At 54.3% G+C, this 24,357-nt stretch overlaps 1 protein-coding gene across 1 annotated transcript; it reads right to left on the reverse strand.

Moving 5' to 3' along the window:
- Window positions 1-1,047: 1,047 nt before the first annotated feature.
- Window positions 1,048-21,554, reverse strand: PLLP (plasmolipin). The gene is made up of 4 exons (XM_019455845.2): window positions 21,222-21,554; window positions 5,498-5,671; window positions 3,199-3,321; window positions 1,048-2,066 (listed from the first exon to the last, which is right to left on the reverse strand). Exons 1-4 carry the CDS (start codon window positions 21,354-21,356, stop codon window positions 1,950-1,952), a joined length of 549 nt encoding a protein of 182 aa, XP_019311390.1. The 5' UTR covers window positions 21,357-21,554; the 3' UTR covers window positions 1,048-1,949.
- Window positions 21,555-24,357: the final 2,803 nt, after the last annotated feature.

A 24,357-nucleotide genomic window follows, 5' to 3' on the forward strand; every position in this document is an offset into this window, starting at 1 on the left:
CTAACCAGGACATGGGTGTCTGACTTAACCCCGTCCCTCTGTTCTGGAACAGGTCCCCCACAACTGTTGGACTCAACAGTAGCCCCCACCTGCAGGGGATCTGTCCCGAGACACCCCCTCCCCGTGGATGCCTGAGATCCTGGATAATACCGAACCCTCTTCACACTCTTTCTCCCTGTACGTCCACACCTGTGACAGAGTTCAATTTAGAAAGGCATGGTAAGAGGTTAACACCAAGAAAGTAGAACAGTTACAACAATATACTGTAATTAAGAGTTACGTGACGGTGGGCTCTCTCAAAATATCCTACTTCCTGTACTCTTGTGATGATGGGAGGTGAGGTCTGGCCCCCAGGCTGAGATGAAGTGAGGTGACTGGCGCAGCTTGACCCTGCTGGTAGCCTCAGGAGGAGGACCGCCTGCTCCCAGGCTACTAGCTGACCGCGAGTAACTGAAAACGCAGAAAGCGAGAACGCGGATAAGGGGAGCCTACGGACTACTGGAGTTACATCCTAATTATCCCCGGGTTTTTGCAAAAGGACCCAGGGGTGCCCAGAAATGCCCTCCCCTCAGCCTACTTACTATCCAAAGCATGTTACTCTGTGGCAGCAGAAACATAAGCTCGGTCAGGAGGACTTCCTCTCTGGGGTCTGCCGCCGGCCCTCCGGATCCAGCCTGTTATTCGCGTTGATGACTTGATCTCTGAACTGCGCACTTTCAAGGCAGGGGACAGGATGGCAGTCTCGCCTTCAGCAAGGTGACCTTGATGTGCCTAAAGCTGGGATGACTGGCTTAGTGTTAAAAGGACACCATTCTGAGAATGGGGGGGGGGGGGGTCTATTAAATCTGTCAGGACAGCTGGCATGAAGGGGAACTATCCCTGGCAAAGAAAGCAAGCAGGAAGGTACTCAGGTGGCCTCAAGTCAGAGTAGCAGCTGGGGGTGCTAAGTCCAGAACCGGATTTTGAACCTCCCAGTACAACATTTAGCTGCGGCTTCCTGGGCTGTATAAGCGTCTACAACCATGATTACCCAACATCTTTTCCAAATAGGTTCTTCCAGCTTTATTTTTGTAAAAAACAACAAAAAAAAAACCCAAAGAGAACCAAGTCACCAAGCACGGGACAACTTACCAGGCAAGGTCTTGAGTCCCTCCCTCCTCCATGTCCCATGTGCCTAATCAACAGCGTCCGGGAAGCAGGTGGCACGGTTAGCTTTTCCCAGAGGGGATATTACAAACAAGGGCTTGGGTACCGGACGGAAACCTGGCCAGGTTTTTAATCACTGAGAAGTTGCTTCTCAGTGCTTCTCAGACCGATTGCTTTAAATAACTGGTATGTTTGAAATGCAGGAAAAGGACGACCATGCTGTCAGAAATCCTAACCCTCTTTCCACAGATGACTCCCTAGAAGCCACCTGTTGGCTTGAGGGAGGGAGGGTCAGGTCAGAATTGTGGTTGAAGGAATGAGGCCGGTTTCAGAGACCTCGCTCTGCAGTCCCAGGGCAAAGACTAAGGTAAATACGCACGGCTTGTTAGGCTTATTCTACGGTGGGCCAGCGGCTACAGGTCTGGAGTCCTCGTTAGTGTATTTAGTGTTGGTGAGAAGACTGGGCTCCAGCCTTGGACACTGGAGTCTTCTAAAGACAAAGCAGAGAGTCCCGCGTCCCCCGTCACCTTCCACTAAATACGGGGGACGGGCAGGTGGTGTCAGCCATGGGCCTCTCTCCAGCCCAGGCGCTTGCCGACTTGGGCCAAACCAGAGGAAGGATCCCGATTCTGTAGGAGCGCTGGGTGAGCCCGGGTCTGAGGAGCAGAGCAGAGCAAGCGTAGTCCCTCCAGGCCGACTCCACAAAGGGCTCAGGCCTCGGGCTTGCAGGGCGCCCCGCGCTGTGACCCAGCTGTGACCCAGCTGCAGCCTTCGGCCCCAAGGTGGGCCATGACACAGGTGGCCTAGGCGTAGCCGCCAGCCATCTGACTGGTGGCTGCGTTGCTGCCCACGCCCCGCCAGGCCTGGAAGCTGAAGAAAGCGCTCACTCCGTAGGCAATCATCACTAAACATGCAAAGAACTGAAAGGAAGAAGACACCAAAGCTGAGTTGGTGTGCGCTGTGGCACTGGGGGGTAGGGTGACAGGGATCCGAGTGCCAGACAGACCGCCTCAGACCCACAGTCAGCAAAACCTTGAGCAACACCCTTCCATTAACCAGAACAAGTTGCTCTGGCACCCGCACCAACTCCAACTTAGCCATACTCTCCTATAGCAAGTGTCTGTGGGGGTGCCGATGGGTGCCAGGTTCTGGGGCTGCTGACATTACATTCTCGCGGGGGAATCTATTAAGAACCACACAGGCAAGGTATGTCAGACTGTGATGAGGGCGACTGGATGATGTGCTAAGAGTGACCGAGGGGTAGGAGCTAGTTCACACACACATCAGGGATTTCGTTTTAAAAAGACAACATTGTGATTCCAGGGAATCTTCTGGAATCGGTTCATAGGTGCCCTACGCTAGCACCGGTGGCCATTTCCAGAAGCTCCGTGTCTCTACCACGGATTTCAAAACCATCTTCTTCCTGGTCTAACTCCTGCCCTACCCTGGACTTCCCCTAGGTGTGCTCACCTCTCTGAGCCTCAGTTTCCTTGTCTGTCCACAGGGACTACCAGTCCCTGTCCTCCTCACTGTGGGAGTCAAAGGGTCCTGTGAGGAAAGGTCTGTGTGGGGCCCCTTGGAGTCAGGCAGGACAGGTGTGGCGGGGGTCACTGGTATTTCACTGGCTACCTCACGGGGAGCCCGAGTTTGGCCTTTCTGAGAGACCCTGTAAATCCCCCCAAATGGTTTAAGCCAAAAGGTTTTGCAAATGCCCCTTTCAAGAAGGGCTGACAGTTTTTAACAGGTCCTCCCAGGGGGCATATGACTGTCAATCAGTATGGAACACCCGGGTTAACAACAAAGTTCAACGGTTAACCCAGAACTTCATTTACTACCACAAAGTACTTCCCAAGCATTCTGGTTCCTCAAGGTTTTACTGTTAATTATGGAAGACTGAAAGCTCAGCTTCCCTGAACCCCTGAGATGATAACCCTAGCGGTGGTGGATGCTGGCCTCAGTCCAGAAAGTGGTGGGAGTCCTGGGGCATAGACTTGGTCTGGCCCGTCTCCCCTGTAACTAACTGCCAAGGACGCCCCGGGGAACCATACTCACAGAGGCAGCCGCACGCTGGTTATACGGCCGGGTGCCCTTCAGGGACGTCAGCTCGACGGCGGCAGAGCAGGTGATGAAGGCCGTGATGTAGAGAACGGTGGCGCCCACGTTAAATATCATTAACTGGGGGGCGGGGGGAGGGGAGAACAGGCTTAAGACAGCAGACTCTTCCAGGAAGCGTGGAACCTCTTGGTTCCCAACGGCACCTGCCTTTAGTATCCAGGACCGGGGCTGGGGCTCAAGGAAGGGGAGGGAGACCTGGGTCTTTGCCACTAGAAGGGAAGTCCACATGGGGTCAGGCCGGTGGCCATCTGAGCTGGGAACGTAAACACACCTAAGGCTCAGCGGGGAGGGGACACGATGGGGAGGCCCGAAGTGATCTGGTCAGGAGCAGCAGCGGTCCCAAGAGGCAAAACCCATTGCCAATGGCAGGAGATTGAACCAAGGCCTGCTAAAGAGCACCAGCTAAAGAACTCCAGGGCCACGCTCTTCCATGTTGGCTCAGCGCAAGCTCGGCCCTCCCTCTTGGCACTGCAGGCCTTGGTCCTGAGGCTGGGCCTGGGAGCACCTCACATCCCTCTCTACCCCGGTGGGAGGAATCTATGTCTGCCTTTTGGCCACATCTTCGGCTCAAGGCCCCCCAGGGTCAGGACCCCGCAGGGTTCTGGACCAGACTGACAGGGAGGACCCTCGGCTGACATTCAGGCTGAGTCCCATTTCCCCTGTGCTTGGCCCCTGGAGGCAGTAAATAGTCTTAGCAGACAATGCAAACTGGGGGCGCTCAGGCATGTCTGGTTCAACCTATAGATTTTTTTTTTTAAACCACCAACATTCTAGGAGCACCTGGGTGGCTCAGCGGGTTAAGTGTCCGACTCTTGATTTCGCTCAGGTCATGATCTCACACATGGGGCTCTGTGTTGACAGATCAGAGCCTACTTGGTATTCTCTCTCTCTCTCTCTCTCTCTCTCTCTGCTCCCCCCACCCCCTCGCTTGCTGGCTCATTTGCTCGCTCACTCTCAAAATAATAAACATTTAGAAAAAATAAAGGTTATTTTCAATAAATAAAAATCACCAACATTCTAAAATCAGATTTCATATGAAAACCTGAAGATTTCATATAAAACTTTCGATCCTAAAATATCAAGAGTTGGCACCAGGGGGCCTGCACTCCCGCTAACAGTAGGAACTAGGAGAGGTGGCTCCCTATGGCATCCCTACAGGTGGATGCGGGGTCTCCGGAACCCCTCCTGATCTACTTCACTCACTCATCTTGCCCGGGCCCTGTAGGGTGCTGGTGGCCCCTGTCCCAGACAATGACCATCTGGCGATCCCTATCCAATCTTCTCTGGATGCAGTCAAGCCTTCCCTGCCCTATCTGCTAATGGGCCCAGGAAAGGAGCCTCCTTCCATCAACAGCTGGGGCTAGAGCCCCAATCAGGGACACTGAGGCCTCGCCATCTCGGGAGATCTTTCTTCAAGGCTCCTGGGACACAGAGCAAGGGCTGGATCCCAGCCAGGAAGTCCGGCCACCCCTCCTCATCCCAGGATCTTCCCTCCAAGCCCAGCGCCCGCCACGAACACTGCCTGGCTCCTGCCAGTGATGTCAAGATCTAACAAACCCGGTCTGTCTTGAGGATGACTCACGTTTCCTCGGTTTAAAAAGTCATTGAATTCCAAACAATGCCGCCTAGTCCCAGCCTCGCTTGTCTTACAATCATGTGCCTCTCTTGCCTCGCAGCAGAGCTGAAAGCCTCAGACCCCAGCTGCAGGGGTTTTCCGGGTCAGAGAAAAAAGCCCAGCAGCTCTCTGTGTGTCTGGCCGGGGTCCTTCCTATGGACGCTCTCAGCTCTGTGTCCCGAGGAGACTGGCCCGGACGAACCTGGGACACCACCCTCTCCCAGGCTGTGAGGGCCTCGTCCCGGGTAATTCCGGACAGCTCAGCCCAGCCTCCAGACACAGGGCTGCCAGAGTCCAAAAGACCCTTGGCAACACGGGAATCCCCACTGCCCCCCAAAAAGGAAAAATACTTTCAAGATCCCAAATGGCCTCTGGGCTCTCCATTCAAGAGCTCCTCGCTTCTACTCCCTCCCACGGAGAAAGCCAAACCTGTGTCCTCCCTGGTTTGTGGCCATCGATCTTCCCTCCCCCACTCGGCCCTGCAGGCTGGCTGAGGGCCAGCCCCCACGAGCCACTCCTCACATAGGGAAGGTCCTACCGTCACAGCGCCTCCCCAAGGCAGAGGGGTCAGCCTGGAAGCACCCCCGCCCCCCCCCTCCCCCGGCTCCCACCCAGACTCACCACCAGTGGCCAGGGCACCATGTACAACTTCATGTGCAGCTGAAACAGGTAGAGGATGAAGAAGACAATTGTCACCAGCCAGAGGAAGACAGCAACGAACATGACCCAGCCGTAGGCTGGGTACAGGTGGTACGGGGTATCGGCAATCAGGGCCCACACCAGCAGCCCCAGCACCTGGAGGGACGAGACAGGGCCAGAGTCCCCCAGAACCCCCACCGCTCTGGCTGGAGGCCACAGGGCTCCCTCTGCAGGACACATTTCTCATTTAGTCGAGAAAAATATTTATCTGGCTCCTACTGTATACCACCATGTACCAAATCCTCAGGTGAAATGTTAACATACCGTGGGACACCTTCCCTGCTCCTCCAGTCTGGGTTCTAGAACGTTCTTTTGTGCTCGCATGGCCCCCCTGGGCACCTACCACCCAGGACTGGGATACTGTTTCCTTCCCAGCCTTTGAGTTCCCTGGGGGCAGGCCAATGACTGTCTCACCCATAGCTGCACCCTGGCAGCCAGTACCTGGGCTCAGTAAAAGCTGCTGAAAGGTGAAGTCGCCATCCTTGAGGGATGGACACAGTCCAACTTCCAGAGGTGGGAAAACCCACAGCCTGTGCTGTCCTTCCACCCAGGGCCTCAGGGTGACTTCCACGTGACACCCTACCAAGCCCTTCCCACCTTCTCTGACTCTCCTAACTGCCTCTCTATACAGGTGCTACCATCCCCAGTTTCTCAGGGAGAAACTGAGTCTCGCACCATTCCCACATGGCAGGGTGGGCTCCAATATCCCTGCAGTGTGTGAAGCAGCTAACAGCATGGACCTTGCATGCCGTTTAAAACCACTACCTGGTTTTAAACCCTGCTCCCTTCCCAGCTGTGTGACCTTGGGCAAGTTCACGACCTCTCTGTGCTTTGGTCACCCGATCTGTAAAATGAGTATAGTGACCATACCTACCTCACAGGGCTACATCAAGGACCCGTAAGTTCACGTATATAAATGGGTACAACAGACGTTTGCTTTTATTATTCCCCGCTGGATACACTGCCCTCCGGGCCACGGGGAATTCTGCGCAGACAGGCTGATACCGGCTTGGGGAACTTGGCAGCGTGGGACTGAGCAACGGGCTTGCTCTGAGGCACGGCCCAGGAGGCTCAGGAGAGCCCACAAGCAACACCTCACATGTAGCCATCCCCGCCTCCTCCATACCTCTCCTACCCTCTTCCTTGCTGCCCAAGACCCCTAGGCTGAGGCGTCCTCCCTTGTCCCCAAGGGCATTCTTTGGAATCTCTGGAGCTAGGCATGACTCAGGTCTGGCTGCTGAGGCAGGGAGGGTCTACCATGGGGCTTTGGAGAAAGGCTCCTCTGCTGATGAAGATGCACAGAGAGAGCTGCCCTCTTTTTCCTTGGGTGGCACCCAGGCACGTGGCAGCAGGCCTCACAGTGACCTTGCCACAGCCTGAGAATGAGCAGACCGTCGGCTGGATCCCAGAGAAGCGCCTCAGAAGCAAGATCCACCTCTAGCCGCTGGTCTCAGAGACAAAAAGTGCCCCCCTCCCGCCCCCCAGGCCAAAAGCTCCTCTGCCGGCCAGTGCTGGGCACCTGCTAGGCACCCCCACCAAAGTACCCCTGCCAAGGACCAAAAGGGAGGTTTCAGTACCCATCCCCCTACACTTGGGGGGCTGGGCAAGAACAGCCTTAGGTGAGTGGGCCCGGAGTCCGGCAACCCCTAGAGCGACCTGTGACCTTCCCTTCTCGTCCTCCTGCCGCTCGGGCACAAGAGGCTGGGGAAGGGTGTGGTTGATTGGCGTCCCTCCCACAGCACCGCTGGAAAGTGGGAGGTGGAGCCCCAGGCCTGGGAGCCAACAGCTAGGGGTCAATCCTGCCCATGCTGTGGGACACCGGGCGAGCACCTTTCCCTCTCTGTGCGGCTCCCGGGGCAACTCCAGTCCGTCCACCAGAATGCAGGCCCCGTGAGGAATCCAGGTTTGGTCACTGCTGCATCTCCGGTGCTCAACAGTGCCTGGCATATACCTGCTCAATACCTATGTGCTCGGAGCTAACGGGCCTCAGTTTCCTTACCCGTGAAGTAGGAGTCAGACACCTGCCCTGCACAGGTGCTGTGTACTAAAAGAGGAAGCAGGTGTGAGTCAGTGAATGTGCTGCGGGCCTTGCCCCACCCCTCCACCCGGGGAGAGATCTCAGCCCAGGGCGGGAGGCGGGAAAGGCATCCACTCCTCCTCTCCAGAGCCCTGCGCCTGTTCCCCGTCACCCAGTGGGGTGGGTCCGCAGGGACACCACCCATACTGCACCACGCCAGCCTCAGCTGCCCCATCGGAGATGGGCAGGCCCACTTTGCAGGTGAGGAAGGTGGGACAGGTGGCAGGGCTTTGCCCACAGGCACACAAACTGGGCACAGAGCCGCTCCCAGTGAGGCCCGTGAGCCAGGTTGTCTCAGCCCATCGCCCCCACCTTCTACCACCCATCCTCAGCATGCCCTGCTCAAAACAGACACGTCAGGGGGGCAGAAACACCCTCCCCCCCCCCACCCACCCCCAGAGCTGGGTGAGCTCCCTGCTCCGAAGGAGAACCAACCCTCCTAAAGCAGCAGGACCCTCCCAGGTGAGAATTCGGCACATCAGGGACAAAGAATGATCTTAAAGTAGGGTCCTTACAGGCCTCCATGCCATTGTGCTGCAGGTTCCAACTACCTAAAAGGAAGTTGAAAACGCAGCGCAATGAAAATCAAGAAAAGACCAATTCCAGGGGCGCTTGGGTGGCTCAGTCAGTTAAGCGTCCAACCTCGGCTCAGGTCATGATCTCACGGTCTGTGAGTTCAAGTGATGCACTGGGCTGTCACCGCAGAGCCTGCTTTGGATCCTGTCTCCCTCTCTCTCTCCCTCTCAAAAGTAAGGAAATACTAAAAAGGAAGGAAGGAAGGAAGGAAGGAAGGAAGGAAGGAAGGAAGGAAGGAAGGGAGGGAGGGACCAATTCGGTCTACCCTAATGTACACCTATGAATTATCAGTATTATTACTCCTGGATTTGGTCGCAATAACCACTTAATGCTCTCCAGCTCGGTGCCGCACGGGCCTCTGGAAAGCACCTCCCCTTTTATTCCACCGTTTCCCTGTAACCCCCTCACCAGTTGGTACTATTTATTTTCCCCATTTTCCAAACAGAAGCTCAGAGGGAAATGAGCCTGTGGTCACCCATGATCACCTGTGGGTAAAGGGCAGGGCAGAAGTTGAACCCAGATCTGTCCTTCTCTGGAACCCAGGCTGCTGATGGTTACTTAGTGTTGTGTGAAAAATGAGGACACTTGAGCTGTCTCCTGGCTCTGCCCTGCCCTCCAGCCCTGGTTTCCAGACCAGCAAGCACAGCCTCGGAGAGATGAGCTGCTAGATAAGCAGCAGGAATTTCTGGTGTCCCTCCTGGCTGCGCCCCGCTGGCCCCGTGCCCTGGGAGCCGCCGCCTCGGTTTCTGCCTCAGACAAGGAAAAGTCCACTTCTCCATCTGAACCAGACAGACTGGTTTTTCCCGTCCGCTCTCCCCCAAGAATCCAAACGGGGCACCCCAGGCCAGGGCCTCAGGGAGACCCCACTCAGGACAGGGCACAGCCCCACATCTGCTGACCCCTCTGTCAGCCTGAGCAGCCCTCCTGCTGTGGACCCACACTTTAGCGGGAAGAAGGGGTCGGAGGGCTTGTCCTATGGTCCTATAGGTCCTATAGGAGAGTAAACACCACTTTTCAGAAGGAGGGGGACAGCGGTAGGTAGCTGAGGGCAGAGAGCAGGAAGCCGCCTGTCTCCAGGGCCTTACCCGGGCCCCTCTGCCTGCGACAGTCACCTTGCAGCTCTGGTGCCCTGAGCACAGGCCTCGGCACGTGCGTCTCGCTGAGATCATTCATTCAACCAATATCGAAGTGGCCTTTACCTCCGGGTCCCTGTCTCTTGCCTACACATTCATCATCTGCCCCCGTGTTTCTCTGTGAGAAACAGACACACAAACACAGAACCAAACCTTATCCCCTCGCTCCTTTAATGCATCCCTTGCAACATCTCCTTCGGGCAAGCACTACAGATAAAGAGAACTGTCTGGAAATCTTGAAGGTGCAGGCCTTTTTTTTAATCCCCCTGAGAAAAAAATCTAAAGACTTCAGATCCGAGATTTTTCTCTTTAAATGAGGACTGTCAAAAAGGACACATTCACGCATTCCCCAGGACCTTTGCACCTACAAAAGAATTTCTAAACAATTGAAGAACAGCGACATTTTTGTTAAAATCACCTGCAAAGAGGAGAGATTCATCACAAATGCCAGACAGAAAGGCGTTCCTTGATTAGGATGGGCCCTGATCCAGTGACTGGTGTCCTTATAAAAAGAAGGAAAACGGACAGAGATACACAGAAGTAGAAAGCCATGTGAAGATGGAGACAGAGACCAGAGTGCTATGTCCCCAAGCCAAGGAACACGACTGCTGGCAACCACCAGAAACTAGGAGACAGGCAGGGAACAGGTTCTCCTTCAGAGCCTCCAGAAGGAACCCACTATGCCCACACATTGATTTTGGACATCTAGCCTCCAGAACTGCGAGACAATAAATTTGTTTGAAGCCACCCAGTTTATCGGTATTTTCTACAGCCCTAGGAAACCAGTATGTCTTTCTGAGCAACTTTTGACTGCAGATGAATGTCATGATCTGACCTGTGTGACACCGGCATCAGTTTTGACGGAAGGCTGGCCTATTAATTCACTGGGTTCGAGCTCTGGCCCTGCCAACTTTCTAGCTGCGTGACCTAGGGCAAGTTGCTGAACCTCTCTGTGCCGCAGTGTCCTCACCTTCAAAAGGTGCCTACCTCATAGGGTAGTTCTGAGATTAAATAAATATATGTAAGGTACTCAGATCAATACCCAACATGGGTTTACCACTCAATACATGTTCTACTGTAATTATCAGTCTGAGGTTGGAATATGGGTTTTCCAATCCATTCTCTGCCTGGTTCCTGAGGTAGTAACAATGTGTGCAGTTCCTTGGGGGGGGGGGGGGAGTCGGGGAGGCCTCCCTCAGGTAAAGAATGTGTCTAACCTTAAGCACCATATCTAACCTTAAGCACCAGGCACCGTGTATTAAGTGATAAGCGTGTGCCCCACCCGTCTTTCAGATAAGGCAGCTGGGCTTATCTGGAGAGGAGGCCCCAGAACGTCAGGCGGCCCAGCTCAGTTCTAGAACACCTCCTGGAAGTGTACTCTCTGTTCCTCACAGGTTGAAGGGCCCTGGGCAGAACACTTCAGCCCTTAGACCTCGGTCTTCCCCTTAGTACAACAGGAACAGGGAAGGTCTGCTTAGTGTTCCCCAAGGCTCCCTTCAGTCTGGGCCTGGCACTCCTCAATGCACACCCCCTCCCCCCCAGGGGGACCCAAAGCCCTCCCCCCACCCCCCCGGTACGGGAGGGACTCCAGCAGCCCCGCACTAAGTCCTCTCCCACCCAGGGACACTCACCCCCACTCTCCTAACCCTCTCCACTTCTGGGCCAGGTCAGACCCTTGTGGATTTGCTGTGTAGCCTTGGGAGAGTCACCTAACCTTTCTGGTCTATTTCCTCATTTGACATGTGAGACAGCTGGGCAGGCACACCTATCCTGATCACCTCGCAGGCGTGTCATTGCAGGTAAAGGAAAAAGTTAACAGCTGTAGGAGTCCGGAGTGACTTCGGGGGCTGTCAGACTGTCCCATCCCCCAGAGTGAGGGAGCCACGAGGAGGGACAGCACCTCAGAGCCTGGAGTCTGACACTGGGGACTCAAACTCAGCCAAGGCAGGCAGGTCACAGAAATGGCCAAGGTGGGTCAGGTGGGGACTGCGGAGCTGAGAGCAGCCTGCTGGCACCTGGGGGAATGCAGCCCAGGGTTCCAGGACTTCCAATTTTCCAAGAGACACTAAACATCTGAATTTCTATGTGAAATTTTCAGCTTCTTAAACGTTGACAATAAACCCAAAGGTTTTGGAGACGATATGAGGATGGGGCCCGCCCAAGAGCCCCCAGGACTCCCTTCTCCCCACTGCACCATCCAGGGAACTGAGGTCCAGGGGCAACATGAGCCCGTCCGGGGTTCCCCCTCACAGGGACACATCTGGGCAGCTGAGGACACTCAGAACTTGGCCTGGCCAGGCCCAGTCTCCACCCCCGCCCTGGCCCTTCTCCCTACAGTGAAAGGGACTTTATGGGGACAAAAAGCCACCCATTGTGTCACAGGAGACAAAGGCGCAGGGGACAGAGGCTCCGGGTGCCTGAACTGGCCACAACAACCCCACGCACCACCCCCTCCCGGTGCAGAGGAGGCGGGCTTGGGGGTTAGGCTCCGCGGAATTCCCGCTCTGTATACTCTGAGCGCTCGCTGTATACCCTGTATACCTGAGCACTCAGGGGCCCTGGGGCCACCTCCCGGCTCCACCAGGCCTGGCACCGTGTTTACCTCCTCTCAGCCTCCCTTTCACTGGAAAGCGGGCACGGGAGAGCCATTCGGTCACTGAACAAAGTCTCCTGAAGGCCGGCTGTGCGCCAGGCTCCCTTACGGACCCTGGGAAAGAAACACAGAGCCTGCCACCAGAATCTGCGCACGCAGCACGTGGCTCTCCCACCCCGGGCTGTGGCAGGGAGCACGGGGACGGGAATACTGGCCCAGGGTCTGGCTCACCCAGAGGCAAGGCTTTCCAAATGCGGCTTTTGTCACATTACTTGTTATTCTTCAGTCTTGAGTCTCGGAACTGAAAATTTTAAATCCCAGAGGTGGAAGAGATTTCTGCACACCCACCCCAGCGGCCCAGCTGCCCCTAGAGCCCCCTACCTCCAGTGCCTGTCAAGGAGCCCGCTGCTACCCTGTTACTTTGTGGTCTCCCTCAGAGTTTTAGAAAAATCTTCCCAATGGACTGCCTCCTGCTTATCCCCGGGCCAGTTCCCATTCTCCACTCCGGGGCCAGACAGCCCATTTCACAGATGAAGAAACCAAGCCCTTAGAAGATCTGGACCTGGCCCAAGGTCTTACACAGTAGGGGGTGGGGCCTGGACAGTTCTGTGGCCCACCAGCTGGAGACGCCCAGAGGAGGACGGGTCTCCATATTACGGGGTTGGGGGGAGACCAGGGCAGAGAAGGGGCAGGGCAGACCTTGAACCCTGGGGCAGAAGGGATGACAGAAGCTTATGTACTTAGCACCCTGGGGGGCCTGGCACCACAAACAGGTCCCAGTCCCGCCAGTGACCCTCCAGAGAGAGCTGGCTGTCGGGAGCATATGGAACTTCACTAAACCCATGCAGCCTGGCCCCACCTGATGGGGAACGGGGTGGTACAGAGAGCCCGAACTGAAGGTCATCCATACTCCCTGACCCTCCTTCCTCAGACACTGGCTCTGGTCCTGACTCTAGAACTGTTGTGGGTGACAACCCACAAGCCCTGCCCCATCTTAACTTCAAGGAGGGACAGGTGACTCCATCTGGCCAGCCTCATATAGGGTGGCAGATCATCTGATGTGTGACTCCCTCACCCCCAAATGAAAGCTAGAATGACCTAGAACAGGCCCAGGTCTATCGCCTAGCAGCTTGAATGCTGAGCCCTACATGACCTTCGGCCCTTGCCTTCGTGCTCTAATCTCCCTATGAGACCCTGGGGTGCCACCCTGGCCTCTCCCCCTTGGGCAAACAGGACAGGCCAACCCAGACCAACAGCAAAGGGCTTGTTAAGTATCGAGGGCTGAGCTCACTGGGCTACCAAGAAAAATAGTTCACCCCTCCCTGCCCACCATACAGGTTCCTGGTGGCCATGGGGACCAGGGCGGCACCCCGGTGGCTCCCCTAGACTTTCTATGAACAGGAGATCAGGGCCCGGTCCTCACTGAATCCCGCCACACAAACAACTCACCAGCTGTCAAGGGCTGACCAACACCTGACCCTGCCACACGGACAGAAACAGCAACCATCCACCAGAGTGGACGGCTTTGCAGGCTCCTTCCATTTATACCTGGTTAAGGAGACCACCCCAGGTCACCCAGCCAGTAACCCGGAATTCAGGGCTACTGCTTGCTGCTGTGTGTTCATGGGAAAGTGTCTTCCCCAATCTGAGCCTGAGGGGCCTTCAAGTGCCACCTTTGTAGTTTTTGCCATACCCACAAAGTACCTGTACTACTTTTGGACTCTGTATTTTCATTTAAAGGTTTGTCAATACGTTATTTCATTTATTTTTTAAATACATAATCTGATTTTTTAAATCCTAATCTGTAGGACACGGGAGGCAGTAAAAGGGTGTTTTTGACCTGTCTCCCTCCTCCCCTGAGACTCCACTTCTTCCCCAGGGGCAACAGAGAGTGGTTTCTTATGCATCTCTCCAGAGATCATGTGCACGAGCACGCACACACTCTTTGGACAGGTGTCTGGCTACAGTCTCCCTATTTCTCCCATACAAACAACAGTATTTTCTTAAAATGTTTTTATCTTTGAGAGAGACAGAGACAGAGCACAAGTGGGGGAGGAATAAAGAGAGATGGGGAGATGCAGAATCCAGAGCAGGCTCCAGGCTCTGAGTTGTCAGCACAGAGCCCGACGCGGGGCTCGAACTCACGGACTGTGAGATCATGACCTGAGCCGAAGTTGAATGCTTAACCGACTGAGCCACCCACGCGCCCCAAATGGTAGTATTCTACACAGAAAGTTTTGCACCTTGCTTTTTTCACTTAACCGTACAGCCTGGAGGCTGTTGGCCATCACATACAGAGCTGCCTTATTGTTTTCTCCAAGGGGTAAGACATTATCTTTTTACTAGCTGCATGGTATGCTATTGTACAAATGTATAACAATTTACTGTAATAGCGTCCAATGCATTTCAATTAAAAATAAACAAACTGGAGGGGTGGTGCCTGGGTGGGTCAGTCGGTTGAGCGACTGACTCTTGACTTCGGCTCAGTTCGTGTGATCAAGCCCCATAGTGGGCTCTGTGTTGACAATGCAGAGCCTGCTTGGGATTCTCTCTTTGCCCCTCCCCTGCTGGCTCACTTTCTCTCTCTCTCTCAAAAACAAAGAAACATTTATTATTTTTTTTAAATGCTTATTTGAGACAGAGAGAGACAGAGCATGAGCAGGGGAGGGGCAGAGAGAGAGGGAGACACAGAATCCAAAGCAGGCTCCAGGCTCCGAGCTGTCAGCACAGAGCCCAACGTGGGGCTCGAACTCACGGACCGCGAGGTCATGACCTGAGCTGAAGTCGGCCGCTCAACCGACTGAGCCACCCAGGCGCCCCACAAAATAAACAAACATTTATAAAAATATATATATATAAGTCTGTGTGGCATAAAAAAAAAAAAAAAAAAACCACACCGTGACCAAAATCAAAAACAAAACTAGGAAAAAGATGTTTGCAAGTCATCTGAAGCTCCTAGCAATTGAAAAGACAGACTTACAACTTTATAGAACAGAGGAAGTATACAAACAGACAACGATATATAAACAACTCTTAAACATGCTTTTAGGGGCACCTGGGTGGCTCGGTCAGTTGAGCGTCCAACGTCAGCTCAGGTCATGATCTCACAGTTCGTGAGTTCGAGCCCCGCGTCGGGCTCGGAGCCCGGAGCCTGCTTCCGATTCTGTGTCTCCCTGTCTCTCTCCGCCCCTCCCCCGCTCACACTGTCTCTGTCTCTCTCTCACAAATAAACAAACATTAAAAAAAAAAATTTAAAAAGCAAACCATGTTTTTTTAAAGGTCAACCTCACTCATAAGAGAAATGCAAACGCTACTTACTGCCCGTGCTACCCTGACCTATCAGACGGGAGCAGGTGCTAATTCACCAGGCTGGTGACCCCTACGGAGGGCGTGTGGCAATCTCTCTCAAAATCACACACACATACCCTGAGCCAGCAGTCCTACTTCTGGAAATGTACTGTACAGACGCGCTCAGGGGCTCGCGTGAGATCGTTCCTTGCGACAGCGTGTGCAGCAGCAAGAGTGGAAACGCCACGCGTCTGTCCACAAAGGAATGGGTCGCTCAAGTCACACAATGGAACGCTGCAAAGCCCAAAGACCAATGTGATCGTGCTCCACACGCGGAGACGAAAAGACTGCCAAGACACACTTTTGAGTGGAAAAGGCGAAGTGCGGAAGGATGTGGAGAGACCGTATCCCTTGGGTAATGTGGGGAGAGGTGTGCCACATGTGCGTTTCTCTCCTTAAAGAGAAAGTCTGAGAAACAAGGCAGCTGGGAAACAAGAGTGGGGGGTGGACAGGGCAACTCGAAACCAGGAAGGGACAGAGATTTGTCACCGTGCTCTTGCCCAGGCTATTTTACTCTGAACTGCAGTAAATATATTACCTATTAAAGAATGAAGAACATAAAGGATCAGAAAAAGAAACACAGTGCAGTGTGTGCTGACATAGAACATCCCCAAGGGTGTTGCCAGGCGGGGTGGGCACACACACCCAGTGTTCCCATCTGTGGTTTTTAAGCGAGGACACGGTTATGTGTAGAAGGCTTCGACTCAGCGGGGACTACGCCTTCGCACAGGTGGCTGCCTCGGGGGACGCGTCCGGGATGAGAGAGACGAGGCTTTCATTAATTACCCTTTGCGTTGTTTGAATGTTTTGCCATATGCCTGTATAATTTTCTCAATACAACAGTTTTGAAAGACATACTATTTGTTAGAGAGAGAAAGTGTGAGCAGGGGAGGGGGGCAGAAGGTGAGAGAGAATCTTAAGCAGGTTCCACGCTCAGTGCACAGCCGGACGCGGGGCTTGATCCCAAGACCCTGGCATCACGAATGAGCTGAAATCAACAGTCCGACGCTTAACCGACTGGGCCACCCCTTAAATGGGCCCCTCGACAGAGAAACAGTGACACTAGGGCAGACCCTGAAACCGTTAACAGGGAGGGACACAGCTCGGTATGACAGAAAGGATCTCAGGTGCCTGGCGTGTAAGAAAAGCAAAGTGCTGGACAAAGGATACAGAATAAAAGCATCCATGTTTTTTTTACAATGTACAGGAAAAAGAACCAGAAACACCCAACAGTGGTCCCCTTGAGGAGAGGGGCAGGTGATCCAGGAACAACTTTGGCCTTCTGTGTTATAAGTTTTGACATTTTAAGGAGAGTGTGCTCACATATTTATTGCGAATACTCAACTCCCTCCTGGCAGGACCAAATGGGCGTGTGGGTGGAGCTAACAATACAAAGCCCTGGTTTCCTCTGGACACAGGAGGCAGAAGAGGAGCTCGCAGGGCCTGGAACGCTGCACCAAGGAGGCTAAACCCCCAAGTCTCAGTGCTCAGGAAAGAGGAAAGCCCCGGGAGGCCCCGGCACTGCAATTCCAATGTGGCTGACCTCTGCACGCACTTCTGAGACCCCAACCACCTCACCCGGGCAGCCTCCTCCCCTCCTCCTGGGGGAGAGAGGGAACTTGCAGGTAACTTGCCCTGCCCCCCGCCTGGAGAGGAACGAAGTGCCTGCAGGGGGGCTGGGGACAGAGCCAAGATCACCTTAAGGAAGAACTTTCTAACACTCCCAAATACGCAAGGATGGAGCAGGCAGCCTTGAGAGGAACTGAGCTCCCCGTCCCTGGAAGCATACAAGCTCGAGGGACCTCTGGAAGCAAGCATAAGAACCCTACGATTCTATGGGTTTGTGAATCCTAACTGCCCTTCATTCCAAAACACGCTGCACCAAGCCCTTTACAGCATCATCTTTCGTATTCCTCGCTATCTCACCATCACTCTTTTACCGACAAGGACACGAAGGCTCGCTCCCCCCAGTACTCTGCAAGACCCATGGATCACAGTGATCTAGTGACAGGTGAAGCTTCTGAGAGCTGTTCATTCACCTGCAAAAAGGAAGGACAGAAGGTACCAAATACTGACAGCCCTGTTGCCGCAGTCTGTTTATCTGGGCTTCTGCACCTGAGGCCTCAGGGATGCCTTCTGACTGCTGGACTTTTACACAACCTGTTCTGAGGTTCATCTGTTCGGAATCTCCTTCTTACTACTCCCTTCCTTGTAACTAAACCCTTCAGAGCCCACTTCTGTCAGGAAGCCTTCCCTAGTGGCCCTGGCCCCTGACGAGTCTCCCTTCCTGAAGTTCCTTTCCTTCTGCTCCAAAGCACACCAGAAACCTCCACCCCCCCCCCACACCAAAAACAAAAACAAAAAAACAAAAAAACCAAACACAAAACAGGAGGCTAGAGCCAAGCTTCGGATTCCCAGATCTGAGTGCAAATTCTGACTGTGACACTCTACCAGGTGTGACCTTATACAAGTTCCTCACCAGTAAACCCAGGTAGGATCATCTTTTCCCCCAGGGCCACAAGTACCAGCTGACCACACGTTGCACAACTTTCCTGCCACATCCTAGCCACACAAAGATTGGCAGCATCAAAGCCTCCAGTTCTTTCTGGAACTCTTTATGACCAAGAATTATCTCTAGATCAAACTCGTCTGCTTGCTTTTTAGATGCTACCTTCATAAATGCATCATGTTTCCCCCTTTGCCTAGGCCGCTAGGAAACTCAACAAAGAATCAACAGCCTTCAGGGCATGACCTTGTGGTTCCTGAGTTTGAGCCCTGTGTAGGATTCAGCGGCTTCCCACTCTCTCCTCTCTCTGCTCCTCCCCCACTCGCCCGTTCTCTCTCTCTCAAAATAAACTTAAAAAAAAAAAAATTTAAAAGAATCAACAACCTTAAACTTGCTATAGATTCCTAGTACAGTGATCTCTTTTTAGCTCTCTTTAAATCAACGCTTCCCCCTCCAACACACACACACACACACACACACACACACACACACACCAACTTTAAGAAATATATTACTTTAGAGGTGCCTGGGTGGCTCAGTTGGTTGGGCGAGCTACTCCTGATTTTGGCTCAGGTCATGACCTCATAGTTCGTGAATTCAAGCCCTGTATCGGGCTTCTCACTGACAGTGTAGAGTCTGCTTGGGATTCTCTCATTCTCTCCCTCTCTCTAAATAAACAAACAAGCTTTAAAAAAAAAAGCAATGTATTACTTTAACTTTTCTGCTGTACATGGCTTAATATCACATTCCATTTAAATTCTTTCTGGACCCAGATGTGGGGGTGATAAATCAGTGAACACTGAGGTTCTTCAGGGCACATTTAATACCAAAAAGCACATCTCCTTCCCAAGGAGCTGGGGCCTTTCTGCCCACCCCTCCTCCCTCCTCCCACCATTTCTAGAAAACATCACCAAATCCTTTGGGAAATAAAGGAGAATTAGCTTTCATCTCCCACTTACTGTCTCCTCCATGCAGCCTTCCCTGATCCGTGCACAAAACGTTCATCCTCTGGGCACCTCCCTCACAGACTAAGAGCTCCTGGAGAGCAGGCAGGTGTCAGGGATGACCTCCATCACTCCCTCAAAAGCACCACACCTGTCACCTGTGGGAGCACAGCTGACCGTGGTAGTTAAGAACATGAGCCAGAAAAGTCTGACCACCCAGGGCTTAGATCCCAGCTCTCTCACTCTGTGAGATCTCGGACAAATAACTAACCTCTGAGCCTCAGCTTACTCACCTGTAAAATGGGGAGAATAAGAGGACAGGATGCCCTTGCCAAAGAACCTGGAGCATGGTTCGCACCTGACTGGTGGGAGCTTTCATGGCTTCCCAGCAGATGGCGGTGCCTGTTAGGTGGAACCAGGAAGCCATCCATTGAAACTGTCTTTTGTGGCCAAAGAAACAGCTCAGGAAACAGCTTCTCCCACAAGTGGATTGGTTAAGGCACTAAAAGGTGCAGGTCTTCAGAACTCTGATGAGAGACCCTCATCCCCCCCACCTCCAGGGGCAAAGGCACTTCCGGGAGGGCAAAGGAAGGCCACCCCATTCACACCCAGTCCCTAGGAGTCCGGAGACCTAAGTGCCAAGCTTCCCCACAGGCCTCTACACTCTACGTAGACCTCAGTGTTGATATCTGTGCAAGGGGCCCAGATGCTCAGGGCGGGGCTGCTGGGCCCACAGGGACCCCCAAATCAGAAATAGCCTCCTGCAGAGGAATCGACCGGGGATCTGGCAGGGACAGCAGGGCCCTCTTATGTGCTCAACCCCAGCTCTCTGTTCAAATGCAAAAGATGCCAGACAACCAGGATCACGGCCTAGGGTTCCAGCCCACCAGCCTCTGCAGAGCCCCGTAGAGATCTCCCCGTTGTTGCAAACCCCGCTGAGGCTGCCAGCTGAACAGGGTTCCCATCTCCCGCGGTGGTACTCGAGGCCCTCAGCTTCCGACCTCCTCAGAAAAAGGGCTTCAACTCCAGCTTCACCAACCGGATTCCTACTCCCCCCAACTTCCTCTCCACTCACCCATCCCCAAGCCCTGCTCACACAGCACCCCACACTCTGAACCCCCTTTCCTTCGCTCTGCCACAGAGTTCAGTGAAGTCCCACTCAAAAGCTCCCTCTCCGAATTCATCCCCCCTCTCCTCTGCCCCCAGGGCCCGAGGCTCCCACCCAGGAGGAGCACGGCTCCTGAGAGGTGCTTTCTACCGGCCGACTTCAATCAGCCCCCAACCCGACCTCCTACCCACCTTCCAGAATCTCCCAAACAACTGAGAGAAGATTACAAATGTAGGTTTCTGGGCTGCACTTCCTGAGATTCAAATTCCAATTCCACATTTCTTCCGGGGTGGGGATCAAGAATCTACATTTTAAACAAACCTCTCCAAGAGTCTGAGACTGGGATGGAGGAGGGGGCCCCAGGGAGAGATTTGTGAAGTTCTAAAACAGACCCAGCACTGACCCAGGTGCAGATGGAGGCGGGCAGACACCTGGGCGGCGGAAATCTCCGACCACCTAGACTTCCAGCCTGGCAGTCAAGCTAGGACCCGGCAGGAGGGGACGGCGGGAGATGCCCTAAAAGAAAATGGATCCTGGCCCACCTCCAGTTCCACCCTAGTCCTCTGAAAACGGACCCTCAGTTGGTGGGGAAGCTTCCCACAAGGGCAGCCACCCGGCTTCCTGACTGCCACCTGAGGGTACTATGGGCCTGAACTGATGTGTGGAGGAGTGGGGCGTCCCCACCGGTCTGTCTCTCTCGCGGTGTGCACAGGGTCGGGGAGGCATCCGAGCCTTGCCTCTAGCTTCCCACAAATCCCTCCCGCCTGCATCGGGCGGGGTATCTCGGCCCCACGGGACCGGCCAAACCGGCTGGAACCTGGTGGGGCACCCAGTGGAAGCCAGAAAAGCCCGGCTCTCGCGCGGGAGCCCCCAGGGCCGCGTCTAAATGTACGCGCCGGAACGGATGTGCCCTCTTGATTAGACAAGGAGTGTTCTGGGGAGTGACTACGCGGAGCCACTCGGAGGGGACTTTGCCTCACTCCAGCCGGGTGCCCTGGAGGGCTGGGGCCACGTCCTGGCAAAGGCAGAGACTGAGAAAGACAGTTGTGCGCAGCGATTGTGCGTCTGTGAGCGCTCCTTTGGTTGGCCTCCAGTGACCACCTTAGGGCTCGACGGGCGTGCGAGAGCGGGCCCCCGAACGCGGGTGCTTGCAGGGTCTGCAACGGGGAGGTCTCGAGGCGAGAGGCCTCCAGGGTGGTCTCGGGGGCGTGCGTCCCGGAGGCGCCCCGGGATAGGCACCGCGCGTCGCGGCCCACGGGAGCCGAAGGTGACGGTGTACTAGGAGCAAACCAGGCAGCCCCCGGAGCCCCGACTCCTCCCGTCCCGGCCGCCCCCGACCCCGCGGGCCCGCGCGCGCTCACCAGCTGCAGCAGCATGAGCGCACCGAGGCTGGAGCGCACGAAGCCCAGGTCCGGGCGCAGCGCGGAGACCGAAGTGCCGGCGCCCTGCGCGGGGCTGCTGGTCCGCGTGCTCACTTTCGACGGGAACTCGGCCATGGCGGCTCCGCTAGCCTCCTGACGTCGCTCCGGCCGCCGCCGCCGCCCCTCCCGCCGCGAGTGCCCGCAGCCGCGCCGCTCTCCCCGGGGGCTCCGGCTCCGGCGCTCCGCGCAGTGCAGGGGCGGGGAGCCGCGAGCCCTCAGGTGCTGTCGAGCTGCGGCCCCGCCCCCGCCGCGGGACCCGCCCCTTTAACGCTTCGCTCCCCGCTGGCCGCCCCCACCCACCCCGCGCCGTTCGAGGCCGCGTCCCACTTTCCAGACGGGGACACCGAGGCCGCGGCCGATGAGATGGGTCTCTGCCACAACCAGCCTGGACGGCGGCTCCTTTCTCTAGCGAGGAAAGCCGCCTGCCGGGACTCGCCCTCACCCTCGCCGCAGCCTTGACCGCTGCTCCGCGCCCTCCTAGCCCGTCACTTCCAAGCCCAGGGTAAACTCGGCTGGCAGAGCGCAGTGCTACAGGCCCTCTCCTGGATGCCTCCAGGGCGCTGGGTGCCCTTCTCTCTGAGCTCTCTCCTTAAGGCGAGGTCCGCCCCTCTGTGCAGCGCCGCCTAAGGAGTCCGGGAGACCTAGCACCCAGGAGGTGAGGGGCTGAGTAAACTGTGGCTGCACCTGACTCCACTGATGTGGTTTTCACTTCCGAACGCGCTAAGCAGTAACTTAGAAGATCGTTGAGCCTCGGTTTCCTCGTCTGTAATAGAGGGACTGTTGTGTAAAATAAATGAAGCCCCTGACATACCGTGATGGGGGGAAGCCACTCACAAGGTGGGAGACGATGTTGGAGTTAGGGTTTCATTGTTCCACCTGCACCCCGAAACACATGCGCGCATGCGCATACATAGACACACCCTTCGGGCCTTGGAAGCTTGTACAGATTATTTATCAACCAGTGTTTGCAGAACCCCTACTATATGTCAGGCCCTATCCCAGGCCCTGGGGATACAGCAGGTACAAGCCAGGCGAGGCTTCTCAGATCCCACTTTCTACTGGGGATGACAAGTAATGAACTGGGAAGAAAAAATGACTTCAGTGACAAATGCTGTGAGTAAAATAAAATAGGAGGATGTGACAGAGATGGCCAGGAGTCAATTTTTAGATAAACTAGGCACAGAAGACCTCTCAGAGAAGTGACATTTATGCAGAGAACTGAATCATCAGTATGGTCTGCCTTAGAGAAGGCCTGGGAGAACAACTTCGTTAGTGCAAAGGCCCTGGGGCTGGGGGAAGCTAGTTAGTTTGAAGAACAGAAAGATCCTTGCTGGGGCTGTGTGCAAAGTGAGCAAGGGGGAGATTTGACAGGTGGGCAGAGACCAGGTCCCATAGGGCTATTTAGATGATCAGAATAGCTTCCCGTGGCTGCCACCTGAACATGGTGGCTTAAAAAACAAACAAAAACAAAACAAAAACAAAACAAAACAGAAATGTATTCCCTTACAGTTCTAGAGGCCAGAAATCCGAAATCAGTTTCAGTGAGTCAAAATCAAGGTATCAGTAGGACAGCTGTTCCTCTGAAGGCTCTAGAAGACTATCTTCCTTGTTCTTCTAGCTCTGGGTGGTGGCCTTGACCTTGACCTGTGACCTCATCTCCCCAATCTCTGCCCACCCAGGTAATCCAGATTACCTTCCATATCAAGAATCTAATCTGCAAAGACTCTTTTTCTTTAGACAGTAAATTTACAGATTCCAGGGATAGGATCTGCTATCTTTGGGTGGCCATTTATTCAGCCTACGCAATAATGGAGGGGAGAGGTTAACATTTTATTCTGAGGACTGGTGGGTTTCAGACAGGAGGGTGACGAGATCTGATGGCTAATATCTGATGGAAAATATCACTGGTGGATGATGACGGAACCACTGGGTGTCCAACCCCCTCTGCCACAATGCACCTGAGCCCCTCCTGCCCACCCCACACACACTCAGGAGATGAGGAGAGCTTCTTGGTAGCCGCAGACTCAGAGACCAGCCTCTCTGCACACTGTAGGAGCCCAAGTGCAGAACACAGCTCTTGGGTAAACCCTTAATTTTACTATGACACGGGAAACAGTAAGATGATTGTTTCTGAGGCAGATTCTAGAACAGTAGAGTGTTTGGGTTTTGGTTTGGGTTTAGATTTTGCTTTTTTGGTTAATCCCACTTTCATTCCTTTCAAATGGCAACAAGCAAGACTCAATCACTGCATTGTTTTTTACTTTGACATTTTCTTCCAAACCAACTTCACTCGCCGCCCTCCCACCCCTCCGTCAGAAAAAGTGGGAAGGAAACTGCCACCCACCCAGAGTCTCCACTGGCGCCTTAGAAGGTCTGGGAAGGGGTGGGGGAATGAGAGCCAGGGATGAGGCCCAGAATGCCTGTCCTTTCCAAGGGTAGTCTCCGTCCCTGGGGTCTGAGCAGGCCATCTCCACACAGATCACCAGCAGCGCATGCCTTGTCTGAGTCCTCAGTTTTATAAAGACTCTCTACTCTGGCCAAGCACCTACTATGTGCTGAGCCTCCCTCCCTTGGGGTGGGATGAGGGCATGCTGGAGAGGCAGTGGAGATTCAGGCACTGGGCAGATGTTTAAGGTGTACCTTGCATGGGCTGGGCACTGAGGACAGAGCTGTGAGCCATCCAACCAGAAACCCTGCCCTCAGGAAGTCTGATGGGGGAGACAGACAATCTAGATATACAAACCCACAGATAAATTGGTAGTTACCAGTTGTGATAACATTACTACAGGAAAAGAGCAGGACCCCATGGGAGAGAATAATTGAGGGTTGGAGAGTGTCAGGGAAAGTATAAACATTTAAGCAGAGATCTGAAGGATGAATAGGAATCAGGCAGAAAAAGAACATTCCAGGCAGAGAAAACCACCATATGTGCAAAGGCCCTGGGGCAGGAAAGACTTTGGGGTCTTTGAGGCGGGACAAAAGATTATGAGCTGAAGGGATTGGGGAGAGATGATGTTTAAGAGGCAGCCAGGGGCCAGACCACCTGGTTTTTAAACCCTCGGTAATAGAGTGGGTT

The sequence above is a fragment of the Panthera pardus genome, unplaced genomic scaffold, assembly GCF_024362965.1.
Source record: "Panthera pardus isolate Hobbes unplaced genomic scaffold, ASM2436296v1 HiC_scaffold_18, whole genome shotgun sequence".
Classification (NCBI taxonomy): domain Eukaryota; kingdom Metazoa; phylum Chordata; class Mammalia; order Carnivora; family Felidae; genus Panthera; species Panthera pardus.

Excerpts from the sequence above, each read along its gene's own strand:
- PLLP (XM_019455845.2), bottom strand. The coding sequence starts at position 21,356 with ATGGCCGAGTTCCCGTCGAAAGTGAGCACGCGGACCAGCAGCCCCGCG. Across the intron at positions 3,322-5,497 it reads TGGTGCCCTGGCCACTGGTG|TTAATGATATTTAACGTGGG; the intron begins GTGAGTCTGGGT and ends CCCGCCCCCCAG. Across the intron at positions 2,067-3,198 it reads ACCAGCGTGCGGCTGCCTCT|TTCTTTGCATGTTTAGTGAT; the intron begins GTGAGTATGGTT and ends TCTTCCTTTCAG.